Genomic DNA, 13,270 nt, shown 5'->3' on the forward strand with positions numbered 1-13,270 from the left:
ATAGGTGATTTTCATCTTCACAGACGAATTCCACTAAATTCTGCAAAAAAACGTGGGGTTTCGACTGTTTAGGTACCACAAGACCTCCTCAAACCTGACATGGTGCCTAAAATATATTCCTAAAAAAAGGAGGCCCCAAAATCCACTGGGTGCTCCTTTGCTTCTGAGACCTGTGCTTCAGTCCATTAGGACATTAGGGCCACATGTTGGATATTTCTAAAATCTGCAGAATCTGGGCAATAAATATTGAGTTGCATTTCTCTGGTAAAACCTTCTGTGTTACAGATTTTTTTTTATTACAAATGAATTTCGGCAAAAAAAATGAAATTTGTAAATTTCACCTCTACTTTGCCTTAATTCCTGTGCAACGCCTAAAGGGTTAAAATACTTTCTGAATGTGGTTTTGAATACCTTGAGCGGTGCAGTTTTCAAAATGGGATATCCACAGGATATGCCATAAATGTTCGATAGATGCGAGTCCCACCTATCAGTAGAATGGGGCCCGCTGAACCCCGTCTTACCTTCTGCCACTGGGCTCCGGCCACAAGTTGCTGAGGTGGCCGAGTTTCCCCGTCTTACCTTCTGCCGCTGGGCTCCGCCACTAGTTGCTGAGGTGGCCGAGTTTCCCCGTCTTACCTTCTGCCGCTGGGCTACGCCACTAGTTGCTGAGGTGGCCGAGTTTGAGGAATGAATGATTTCCCTGAGAAATTAATCTAAACCTTTCATTAGGTGGGGGTAAGTACTTCTCTAAGGAGCCTCTCACACGAGCGTGTTTGGTCCCTGATATACGGTCCGTACGTCTGCCGCATTTCCCGGACGGAACACACTACAGGGAGCCGGGCTCCTAGCATCATAGTTATCAATAGCGCTAGGTGTCCCTGCCTCTCCGTGGAATTACTGTCCCGTACTGAAAACATGATTACAGTACAGGACAGTAGATCCGCGGGGAGGCAATGACACCTAGCGTCATAGATAATTATGCTAGGAGCCCGGCTCCCTGCAGTGTGTTCGTTCCGGAAAATGCGGTCGACATACGGACCGTATATCACGGACCAAAAACGCTGGTGTGTGAGGCTCCTGAGGCCATATTTAACGTCCAAGTTGCACCCGTGCGGGACCCGTTTTTACGGATCCTTCATAGACTTGTGTCTATCGAGGGATTCGTGAAAACTGAAGAAAATAGGACATATTCTATTTTTCAATGGACCCTTGACACGGTCCGTTGAAGCAACGGCCCCACTGAAATACATGCGCCCGTGTGATGGCCGTTGTTTTAACGGCCATCACACAGATGTATACTATAGTGTTGTGTCGTCATCTGAATTCGGCCGAATTAGCATTAGGGGGAATATGCAGGAATTAATGCATAGCGAAATTTGTGGCTTCTCCGCAGGAGCAGAGAGTGGTGAGAGATGGCGCTATGAGAGCACAAGAAAGCTGGTATTGCCCTTTTCAGCCACATAAGGGTAAGACCGCGAAAAGAGTTCATCAATGGTTGAAGCCAGTGATTCCCATATTGAAATCTTCACACCTAATGTCGCAGAATATCTTCACACCTGATGTCGCAGAATATCTTCACACCTGTAGAGCAATTGTGCAAGTTGGGCCGTTAAATAATACTTCTATAAATTAGAAACAGACAATCCCCCAAGTTACGCTCTTATGATAAAAAGTAAGGGATGCTTTAGTACGGCGTGTGTTCAATGGCTCATATGAACTGGGAAATTTGCTTTTTGAAGAGACTCATTGGGGGGAGATCTATCAAGACTGCTGCAAAGAAAAATTGGAGTAGTTGCCTATGGCAACCAATCAGGTTGCTGCTTACATTTTCAAAAGGGACTATGAAAAATAAGAGGTGGAATCTGATTCAGTGGCATAACTACCACCGTAGCAGCAGTAGCGGCTGCTACGGGGCCCGCGGCATGAGGGGGCCCGTGTCGCCCGCCGGCACGTCCCCCACCATGGCCGCAGGCTCCGCTAGCAGCCGCTATGGCTGCTACAGCGGGACGCTACTGAACAGTACGGCAGAGCAGGAAGGAATCTCCCGCTCTGCCATTAAACAAAAGACATGTATCCCCTATGCACAGGATAGGGGATACATATGTGATCGACTGCAGCGATAGGGAGAACGGGGGACTGAAAGTCCCCTGAAGTTCTCCATCACAAACCTCGGACTTCCGGGGTCTGTGTCGGCAGCTCCGGAGAAATGAATGGAGCGCCGGTCCCGCTTGTGCGCATGCGTGACCAGCGCTCCTTTCATTTTTAGTGAGCTGCCGACACAGACGCCGGAAGTCAGAGGTTAGTCATGGAGAACTTGGGGGACTTTCAGTCCCCCGTTCTCCCTATCGCTGCAAGCGATCACACATGTATCCCCTATCCTGTGGATTGGGGATACATGTCTTTTATTAGAACACACTGTAGGTCGCATTTTTTTGGGAGGGGGGACGCTGTATGGCGTTCCCTACAGGGGGGGGACGCTGTATGGCGTTCCCTACAGGGGGGGACGCTGTATGGCGTTCCCTACAGGGGGGGACGCTGTATGGCGTTCCCTACGGGGACGACGACGCTGTATGGCATTCCCTACAGGGGGGATGGCGTTCCCTACAGGGGGGGACGCTGTATGGCGTTCCCTACAGGGGGGGACGCTGTATGGCGTTCCCTACAGGGGGGGGACGCTGTATGGCGTTCCCTACAGGGGGGGGACGCTGTATGGCGTTCCCTACAGGGGGGGACGCTGTATGGCGTTCCCTACGGGGGGGACGCTGTATGGCGTTCCCTACGGGGGGGACGCTGTATGGCGTTCCCTACAGGGGGGACGACGCTGTATGGCATTCCCTACAGGGGGGACGACGCTGTATGGCGTTCCCTACAGGGGGGGACGCTGTATGGCGTTCCCTACAGGGGGGACGACGCTGTATGGCGTTCCCTACAGGGGGGACGACGCTGTATGGCGTTCCCTACAGGGGGGACGACGCTGTATGGCGTTCCCTACAGGGGGGGACGCTGTATGGCGTTCCCTACAGGGGGGGGGCTGTATGGCGTTCCCTACAGGGGGGGCTGTATGGCGTTCCCTACAGGGGGGGACTGTATGGCACTATCTACAGGGGGGCTGTATGGCGCTATCTACAGGGGGGCTGTATGGCGTTATCTACAGGGGGACTGTATGGCGCTATCTACAGGGGGGGCTGTATGGCGTTATCTACATAGGGGACAGTATGGCGTTATCTCGAGGGGGTACTGTATGGCGTTATCTACAGGGGGCTGTATGGCGTTCCCTACAGGGGGTCTGTATGGCGTTCCCTACAGACCCCCCTGTAGATAACGCTAGACAGCCCCCTCTGTAGGGAACGCCATACAGCCCCCCTGTAGATAACGCCATACAGTACCCCCTCTAGATAACGCCATACTGTCCCCTATGTAGATAACGCCATACAGCCCCCCTGTAGATAGCGCCATACAGCCCCCCTGTAGATAGTGCCATACAGTCCCCCCTGTAGGGAACCCCATATAGTCGTCCCCCATGTAGGGAACGCCATACAGTCCCCCCCGTAGATAACGCCATACAGCCCCCCGTAGATAACGCCATACAGCCCCCCCGTAGATAACGCCATACAGCCCCCCCCCCGTAGATAACGCCATACAGCCCCCTCTGTAGATAACGTCATACAGCCCCCTCTGTAGATAACGCCATACAGCCCCCTCTGTAGATAACGCCATACAGCCCCCTCTGTAGATAGCGCCATACAGCCCCCTCTGTAGATAGCGCCATACAGCCCCCTCTGTAGATATCTACAAAGGGGGCTGCATGGCGTTATCTACAGGGGGCTGTATGGCGTTATCAAAAGGGGGGGTTTGTAAAAAAGGCACTATCTACAAGGGGGGGGGGGTTGTGTGACACCCAGGGTAGGGGGGGCCCCAGTCAAAAGTTTGCTATGGGGCCCAGTCTTTCCTAGTTACGCCCCTGATCTGATTGGTTGCTGTTGGCAACTACTTCACTCTTCCTTTGCACCAATTTTGCTATATCTTCCCAAATGTCCTTCCTGAAAAGTTAGTTTTTGTGTGAAACACGTGCAGATTTTCCATACATTTTACAATGACATTCCATATAAAACAGCTGTCGTTCCACATGTTTAGTATGCCGATATCGTTTTTCAGTAAGTGAAAATATGAGTTCAAGGTGTTGGATTTTCTTGAATATACACAAAATTGCAAAGTTATACCATTGTTTTCAATTGAGATTCCTTTTACCAGACTGGAGCTGACACTTTTGTCCCAATTGAAAAGGAAAGCATCTGCTGGAGTTTCGTTGCAGTGTCAGAATATGGAGGCAGCTGCCACAGATTTGTGAAAGTTGTGTAGAGGTAACCTTAGACAGAGCCCGCACATGGCTGGTCCAGGCTGCGGTACACGAGCGTCATTTCTGATGCACATAAACCAGAGTAATAGGATGATACGGCAGATGCAACATTGCAACCAGTCGGCCACAAACCTCTGAATTATTGTGGATGTTAATATTTTGGGGAGGGGATAAAGGCGCTGATAAATATTTCTAGCACTAATATTTAGTCAAATTGTGTTTTTGTTTTTTTTATTGTAATATGACTGATACATGAGCCTCGAATAATGAAATGATTGGATATTATAGGACTACAGCACAGGTCCTGGCGGGAAAAACGGATCAACTTCTCCATAAAGGAATATCTGAGGACAAAAAACAAGAGAGGGAGGATCCATGCAGCTGTGAATAGCGCACATTACTGTCTCGTCTCTCTGTATTACACACGCCTGCCCCAGCATCCGAGTGTTAGCACAAGCACTGGAGCGGCTTCTGCAGCGTCTAGCACTGCTGACCATACACCGCGCTGCAGCTGTCACTCTGTGTATGCAGCCCGTGCGCTGACTGGCCCATTCACACGGGTGATTCCCATCAGCCAATAACATGGAAGCACCAATCTCCACCCCTTGTTCTATTGGCTGGAACTGACGTTGGGGCGGAGCTTTCAAAGCCGTACTGTTTTTGATAGCTCAGTGGCGCAGTCTTGTGTGAGAGAGTGATGCCGGTGGACGTGTCTCAGTGGAGCGGGGCTCTGGCCCTGGACGAGGTAGCGGAAAAGCCCGCGCTCCCTCTCAGTGTGAACTACGGTCCTGTGGCGATAGAGGAACTGGGCCAAGTGCTGACCCCCACCCAGGTAGTGATTGTGTAGGTATAATTCACACTGATAGCTCGCTGCTGGGGGTGTAATGTACGCCTTCCATTACTGGTGGTATACTGTACACAAGGCATTACTTATGCAGTACTTACGATGGCCAATAGGAACCATGGGGGTTTAGAGACTAGGGGGCTTTGCCCTCAGTTACTCTGTCTGAAAGTGCCGTATTGTGGGCACCTTGTCACCCAGCACGGCGCACACTTGTTGAATGTGGAGCACGATAGTGAGCGATGCCAGGTTTTACCCTGTGGTGGTTACCGCCATCTTTTACTGCAGACGTCCTTGACCTGATCCTCTTCGACATATAATAACATATAACTAGGTGAGATTTCCATCTGACAGAAGATAAAGCTGCAGTGTTGACTGGATCCATCACATCCTTTATGTGCCACCCGCAAAAAAAACTTTTTTTTTTTTTACTGTTTACAATAATTCGGCTCTCAATGTTGTTCAGCTGTTAAAAAGCAGCAGATACCTGATCATCGCCTTTGTAAGGCTGTGTTCACACAGGTGTTCGGCATTCTGCTCTGTCAGGAGTAGAACAAAGGAAAAAATTGAAGCGCTGGTTCCGTTGCGCCATGGACATCACTGGCAGCTGATGGAACCTATTGACTAATGGCTTCTGTCTGGTTTTCATCATAGTGTGTAGTTTTACTGTAAGAAATAGCTTAGCATGCTGTGCTATTGTTTCCCGTGTTCTTGGCCGGATCGCCCCTAGTGGCGCCTCCAGTGTGGATGTGAAGGGAGTTTTCTTGGGAAAATCGTAGCTAGCCATATATTTCTCCTGCAGTGTACACAGCAGAGGTCATGTCATGATACATGGTGGCCATTCGTACAGCCAGAGCAGGGGCCACTGGTACTCTGGCACCACGCTTTATTTCATAGAAGGGGGTCCCGAGCAGGGGATCACGCATAAGTTACAGGGACTAAGGCCTTGTGCACACTTCCATCACCGTTTTCACGGCTGTTTTTGACGGATCCGTGTGCCCGTTTTAGCGGCCGTGTGATTTCCGTGTTTCCGAGCATGGTGCTGTCCAGGGTGCTGAAAGAGCATGGTTCTTCAGCACTAGTCACTGTACAGGGTGCTGAAAGAGTTAATGGGCTGCACTGATCGGCGGTAACTCTTTCAGCACCCTGGACAGTACATGCTCGGCACTCGGGAAAATACAATTTTAATTAAATAAAAATAAGTTCATACTTTCCTCCTGTCAGGCCTCCAGGGATGACGATTCATCCCATGTCACCGCTGCAGCCAATCACAGGCTGTAGTGGCGGTCACGCACGTCAGGATGACGTCAGAAGGCCGGCCTCCAGGAATGACGCTTCATCCCACGTGACCGCCTCTGCAGCCAATCACAGGTTGCAGCGGCATTTGCAGCCAATCACAGGCTGCTACGTCATACAGGAAGGTCGGACTGGAGGAAGAAGATGGACTCGTCACCAAGACAACGACCGGGTACGTATGAACTGCTTTTTATTTTATTTTTAATCAGCAGCCTCTTTTCTCTATCAGTGATTGATAGGGAGAAGAGACTGCTGATTAGTGTACTTCTGCCCGCCCGGCTGTTGCTAGGCAACGGCTCCGTCACACACGTACGGCACACTGATGCCTTCCGTGTGCCTTCAGTTTTTTTGGACGGCCCCATTGACTTGCATGGGCCTCACTGTCACGGAATCTCGGACCAAAGTAGGACATTCTCTACTTTGGATCGGAACGGAGCAACGGGACCGTCAACAAAACTGAAGTGCATGGCCCCATTGAAATGAATGGGTCAGGGTGCTAGCTGTCAGAAAAATGGCTAGCACCCTGAAGGAAAAGACTGAAGTGGGCATGAGGCCTTATGCCATCTTTTATGTTTATATGAACAAGGTTGCAGGTCCTAAGCCTAATGCTACCCATGGAGATGACTGCTGGCCAGACGTTGTTCCGCCTCCTGATTCTTCCACCGTTAACATCTTGCTTGAACAAATGTGAGTGTTGTGCTACATTCACACAAGCGTGACAGATTTACCTGTGTAAAAAGCGTGCCTAAATCTGGTCCGTGTGCGTAGCGTTATTGTATCTGCTTTGCGAGTGCCATGTGTTTTTCACTCTCGCAAAGCATGTTTTTTTTTGTTTTTTTTAAAGTGGAACAAATGCGCAACTCACGCACCCATTGACTTGAATGGGAGTGTAGGTGCATGAAAACGCACCAATGTAGGACATGCAGCAGTCAGACGCTGCGTGAAAACTCCTGTGTGTGTGTAAAAGGCCCCATTGGAATAAACAGGTCAGTGTGCAGTGTGGGATTTCCATGCACCACATACGGACGAGTTTTACGCTAGTCTGAATGAGTCCTTAATTTGTTTAAAAGAGTAAGTGGGAGGTTATCCGGTGGTGATAAATCTGTTTTAAAAAAACAAAACAAAACCCCAAGACTGCATTCTAATATATTTTAGGCTAGATTCACATATGTGGTAAAAAGTGCCAGACACCATGATGGAAACCCGAAGGAGCTTATTTAAATCAATAGGTTTTGTTGGGTGCCAATGGTGTCCCTCATGTGACGGAGCAGAACCATGGAAAAGCAGAAGGCTCCGACCACTGTATAGGGCCGTCCGGCAGTTCTGTTCCTATTCTCTTGAGGAGCCGCAGTACTGCCCTATACAATGACCGGAGCCTTCTGCTTCCGGCACCAACCACTGAATAACCTCTGGCTGCCTCCTTGCACAGGAACAGCTGATGGGTGCGGGGACAGGGTGTTGGACCCCCCACGATCGTATACTGATGACATCCATGTTTGGACCAATCATTGTAAAATCTAAATAACCATGCAGTTTATACTCTAGCAATAAGTTACCGTTTCACAAGTCTATAATGTGAACATGATCACTCGGGCACATATATTCTGCTCTTTCCACCCATGTCCTTTTGAGCATTATGGCCGCTGGTTAGGTCCATCACGTTTTCTATGTAACGGGTGCAGAATAGTCTTATAAAATGGTTTTATATTCAGGTGTTATAAAATTTTGGAACACCAACATATTGATTGTTAGTGTTCAAAAGCAAAAGCTCCGCTGGTTCCGTATGCCAGTGAGTCGCTTTCTATTTTAAATTTTTATTTATTTTTTTAAATAGGTCCAGAACCGTCCAACCAGCATTTCATGGGAGGGAATGGATAGCAACAAGCTGTATACTCTTGTACTTACAGACCCTGATGCACCAAGCCGGAAAAATCCAAAATTCAGGTTAGATCAATGTCACTACAGGAGGTTTAGCCACTCCCTGGCGAAGGCGGTAAGGCCTCGTATTTACGCATCCTGTAACAAAAATATTCAACTAAGTACAATGCACGTGAAGAGGCTTTTTATACAACCCAATTTACAAGCCGTAGAAAGCCCAGCATGGATTTAAAGAGGCTCTGTCACCAGATTTTGCAACCCCTATCTGCTATTGCAGCAGATAGGCGCTGCAATGTAGATTACAGTAACGTTTTTATTTTTAAAAAACGAGCATTTTTGGCCAAGTTATGACCATTTTTGTAGTTATGCAAATGAGGCTTGCAAAAGTCCAAGTGGGTGTGTTTAAAAGTAAAAGTCCAAGTGGGCGTGTATTATGTGCGTACATCGGGGCGTTTTTAATACTTTTACTAGCTGGGCGCTCTGATGAGAAGTAACATCCACTTCTCTTAAGAACGCCCAGCTTCTGACAGTGCAGATCTGTGACGTCCCTCACAGGTCCTGCATCGTGTCGGCCACATCGGCGCCAGAGGCTACAGTTGATTCTGCAGCAGCATCAGCGTTTGCAGGTAAGATCGACTTACCAGGCGTCACAAATAGGCTTCTACCTGGCTATACACGTTGTGCCTCATGACGTACACACTATCCCTCCATGTTTCACTCACTTGCACCCCATTATCCATTTATTTCTATTGAGGCACTTCATTTATTACTGCCCCCTATATTTCACTTATAGTATTACACTTGCACACACACTATTCATTTATTATTTCTTACTACACATCCCATGCACCACACACCACTCCCCTCAAGACTAGTGGGAGTGGCTATTATTATTTAAAGCACCTGCTCGCCCTTTCATCAGCATTTCTGGCCTGGCTGTGTCCATTTGTAAGTATGGCCTTTTTCGGTGTTTTTCAATAGCAGATAGGGGTTGCAAAATCTGGTGACAGAGCCTCTTTAAGGGCATGCTGCAGATCCATAGCTTCCTCCAGATTTGCTGCTAATCTCATGTGAAAGGTAAAATCTGCGGTATTTAAAGTGCCCCAGGGTTTGTGCGGCCCTCCCCATTACATTCTGCACTCAGCTGCACATGTATGGGGAGGTGAAAGGTTCTCTGTAAGGCCACGTTACGTCTTTAAACCGCAGCAAGTCATTTTTCAATAGAAGTCAATGGTTATGGACAGTCTTCTGTTATTACATTGTGTTTTTTGTGCGATTGACTGCATCTTCATAATGTCCGACCGCATTGTGATTAATGACTGCGTTGGCAATGTTGTTGCTGAACTGTTGTGTTTTTGCTAACTGTTGTGCAGTGTAATGAACTATACAGGAAGCACCGAACAAACTCCAACACCAGTGAAAACTATGTCCATAAATTGTTTCAAAAAAAATTCAACCAAACTGTCGTGTGAATAAGGGCTTACACTTAGTGTTGCAAAGCAGAAATCATTGGTATCAAAATATAATATCCATTGTCATCTACGTTTGCATTTTCCACCTGGATACTCTCTAAGCCATGTATGGACAGGAGTCACAAGTAGGACTTTGGACAACACTGGTCTCATGTTTGGTATAAACCAATACATAATTCCCATATAAAATTTCCAATAAATATAGCATTCCTGTATAATTTCTGCGGCTAACGCTTTGATTTCTGTCATTGGTTTGCAGTTTCATCTGGCGCAGATCTGCATCAAGAAGTGACGTCTGTCTTTTTGGGGTTTTTTTTTTCCCGCAAAGTGGATTTTAAAGGCAGTTTATACGGCGTTGATTTCACTTTGAAATCACTGGGACGCAGATTTTGGTTCGGAATACGCGCAAGTGATAAATCTTGTGTGAACATGGCCTTAGGTGTTTTCCTAAATTTGCCAATACCTGGTGTTTTGTTTTTTTTCATCCACTTTGAAAGGGGGTTTCCATTCCCTAAACTGCTGGGCCATCAATGGCTAATAGGTTGGGGTCAGACCCCTAGGACCCCCACCGATCAGCTGTTTTTTGAAGGGGATATGAGCTCTGCTTTCCCTTCATTTCTACTTGCTCATTGTGAATCTTCGACACACATTCAGCGGCGATTCACAGTATTGCAGCATTTTCCCCCATTCACTTCAATAGGAGAAGGCTGCAATACTGGGAATCGCTGCTACGTCTGTGTCGACAATTTACAGTGAGCAAGTAGAAATGAAGGGGAAGCAGAGTTTGTACGAGCGCTGCACCCCCTTCAAAACAGCTGATCTGTGTGGGTCCCGGGATTCAGACCCAGACTATCAGCTATTGATGGCCTATCCTGAGGATGGGTCATCAGTTTTTAGGGACTGAAACCCCTTTTAAATGTTTGAAAATCAGAAACCATAAATTGTGACAAATACCAGCATTATGAATGTTTTATCACGAACAACAAAATTCTAGAAAGAGATAACGATGGGTTGTACAATTTTTATGTATTTTAGGGAATGGCATCACTTCCTTGTTATAAATATGAAAGGAAATGACATTAACAGTGGGAGTGTCCTGTCCGATTACATTGGTGCAGGTCCACCCAAAGGAACTGGTGAGTGACCATACGGCCCTGGTGTCCTGTAGATAACTTGTGGACGTGGTTCAACTATGCCAAGATTTAAGAAACCATCCAGGCAAAACGTAACTTTTATGCCTAGTGTACGGCCTGAGGAGGCGGCGCTTAACAAGGAAATTTAAAGAACATCAAGGAGTTGTCATGCGGACCTCATCCCTCTTACCTTTAGACCCTGAACTAGCCTTAAAGGCTATGAAAACCTATTGAAGGCTTCTTTTTTTTTTTTTATGTAATGTTTTTTTTTTGTTCTCATACTGAATATTTTTCTAATAGTTTTATCAAAAATATTTCTTTTTTGCGTTGCAGCGTCCACTATACATAGAAGCTGCATAACCCTGCTGTGAGCCAAATCAGTCAGCCGGACTGACCGACTCCTGTGCGCCTCTTAGGCTGGGTTCACACACCGTTTTTTGCAGGAGCAAAATCTGCCTCAAAATTCCATTCGGAATTTTGAGGCAGATTTTCCTCTGCCTGCATGCTGTTTTTCGCCCGCGGCCATTGAGTGCCACGGGCATAAAACGCAGCGAATTACGTTTTTTCTGCCTCATTGATGTTAGAGGTGTAAACGCCCGAAGATAAGGGCATGTCCCTTTTTCCCACGTGCCAGTTTTTCTGCTCGCGGGGAAAAAAACCTCCTCCGCATCCCATTGAAATCAATGGGAGGCATTTTTGGACGTTTTTTGGCGCGGTTTCCGCATCGAAACGTGTAAAACTCTGTGCGAACTGGCCCTTACACACAATCTAACCCTAAGGCCGGCTTCCCACGGGTCGGATACTCTGCATAAAATGCAGGGTATCTGACCTGGAACCCGCAGCAGATTCCGTCTGAAAAACCGCACCACGTTATGGTGCAGTTTTTCAGGTGGAATTTCTGCTGTGGAAAGCAGCGGTAGGGGGAAAGCAAAATAATTCCTACCTACCCAGCTGTTGTCATGGTGACGTGTCCCTCCTTTGACATCCTGTTCGGCCTTCCTGGATGAAGCTGCAGCCCATGTGACTGCTGCAGCCTGTAATTGGCTGCAGCTCTCACATGGGATGAATGGACTCCTCTCAGGACTCTGGTAATTTACATATAGCGCACGCTGTATTATAACTACTTTCTTGACCTAATGCTAAAATGGACATTTTTGAGAGCGCCACATTTAGGATGTTGTTTCCCAGCTGTATAATTGGTGGTTGTGTCCTAAAATCTAGTGACCGGTTCCCTTTAATGTGTAGTCGATTAACTTTGGTAGTTGTCCCTTATCTCTGATGTAAATATGTTCTGGAAGCGTAAGTAATGTAAGTTGTTCTGCGATGTTATTTTGCAGGTCTTCATCGTTATGTCTGGTTGGTCTATGAACAGAAAGGAGAGTTAAAATGTGGTGAGCGGCTTCTGACCAACTGCTCCGGAGAGCACCGAGGGTTGTTCAAGATCCTTTCGTTCTGCAAGAATTATGGCCTAGGAAGCCCGATTGCAGGAAGTTGTTTCCAAGCAGAGTGGGATGATTATGTCCCCAAGCTGTATGAACAGCTGGGACCCTAAAATGAAGAATTTGCCCCCTCACTGCACTCTAGAAGTCAATGCACTTAAAATGAAAACTGCCACTACAAATATAGAAAGATTACTTTTTTGCTGCTCAAGAACCCTGCACATTATAGTCATTACCTCCCAGTATTAAATATCCATTGCCAATTGTAGCTGCGTTATAATTGTGTGGACAAGCACAATACTCTGGATAAATTGTGCACTAACATATACTACAATGTACGCTGGAGAAATTTTCTAATCTAGAATTTTGCATGAAAATTAAAGTAAAACGTAACTTATGTCTATAAATTGCTTCAGTGTCTTATTTGCTGCATGGTGCCCTAACAGCATTTTTCACTGGATCTGCGATGGAGGCCCCTAAGGGAGTATACGACGTAGATATAAGACCACGACGAGGAAATACCTCTGACTAGCGAGAATCTGACTATTGTGATAAACCTCCAAAAATACATGTACCAATTTCAAAAGTTCCTTGTAGACCTTCACTTCCTTTTGATGCAGGTTTTTGTAGGGAAAACACAAGTTTATTGCCTCTTCCTTAAGACATTAATATAGCAGCAGCACAATGATAGTCTGGTTAGAACCAGAGTGACTTTTTTTTAAGAAAAAACGTAACGAGATTTATGGCAGACTCACTGGCTGAGGGCATAATGCTGGGACTAGACCTAGGCTTTATTTGTAGTGAGCGATTTAATCGCTGGCCATAGGCATGAATTAGGTTAGGGATATCTCACG

The 13,270-nt window shown here is 47.0% G+C and overlaps 1 protein-coding gene across 1 annotated transcript; it reads left to right on the forward strand.

Moving 5' to 3' along the window:
- Positions 1 to 5,015: 5,015 nt before the first annotated feature.
- On the forward strand, positions 5,016 to 12,823 carry LOC142659324 (phosphatidylethanolamine-binding protein 1-like). Its single transcript, XM_075835348.1, has 4 exons — positions 5,016 to 5,189; positions 8,329 to 8,438; positions 10,880 to 10,980; positions 12,315 to 12,823. The coding sequence occupies exons 1-4, from the start codon at positions 5,055 to 5,057 to the stop codon at positions 12,527 to 12,529; spliced, it is 561 nt and encodes a 186-aa protein (XP_075691463.1). The 5' UTR covers positions 5,016 to 5,054; the 3' UTR covers positions 12,530 to 12,823.
- Positions 12,824 to 13,270: the final 447 nt, after the last annotated feature.

Source organism: Rhinoderma darwinii, chromosome 1, assembly GCF_050947455.1.
Source record: "Rhinoderma darwinii isolate aRhiDar2 chromosome 1, aRhiDar2.hap1, whole genome shotgun sequence".
Taxonomy (NCBI): Eukaryota; Metazoa; Chordata; class Amphibia; order Anura; family Rhinodermatidae; genus Rhinoderma; species Rhinoderma darwinii.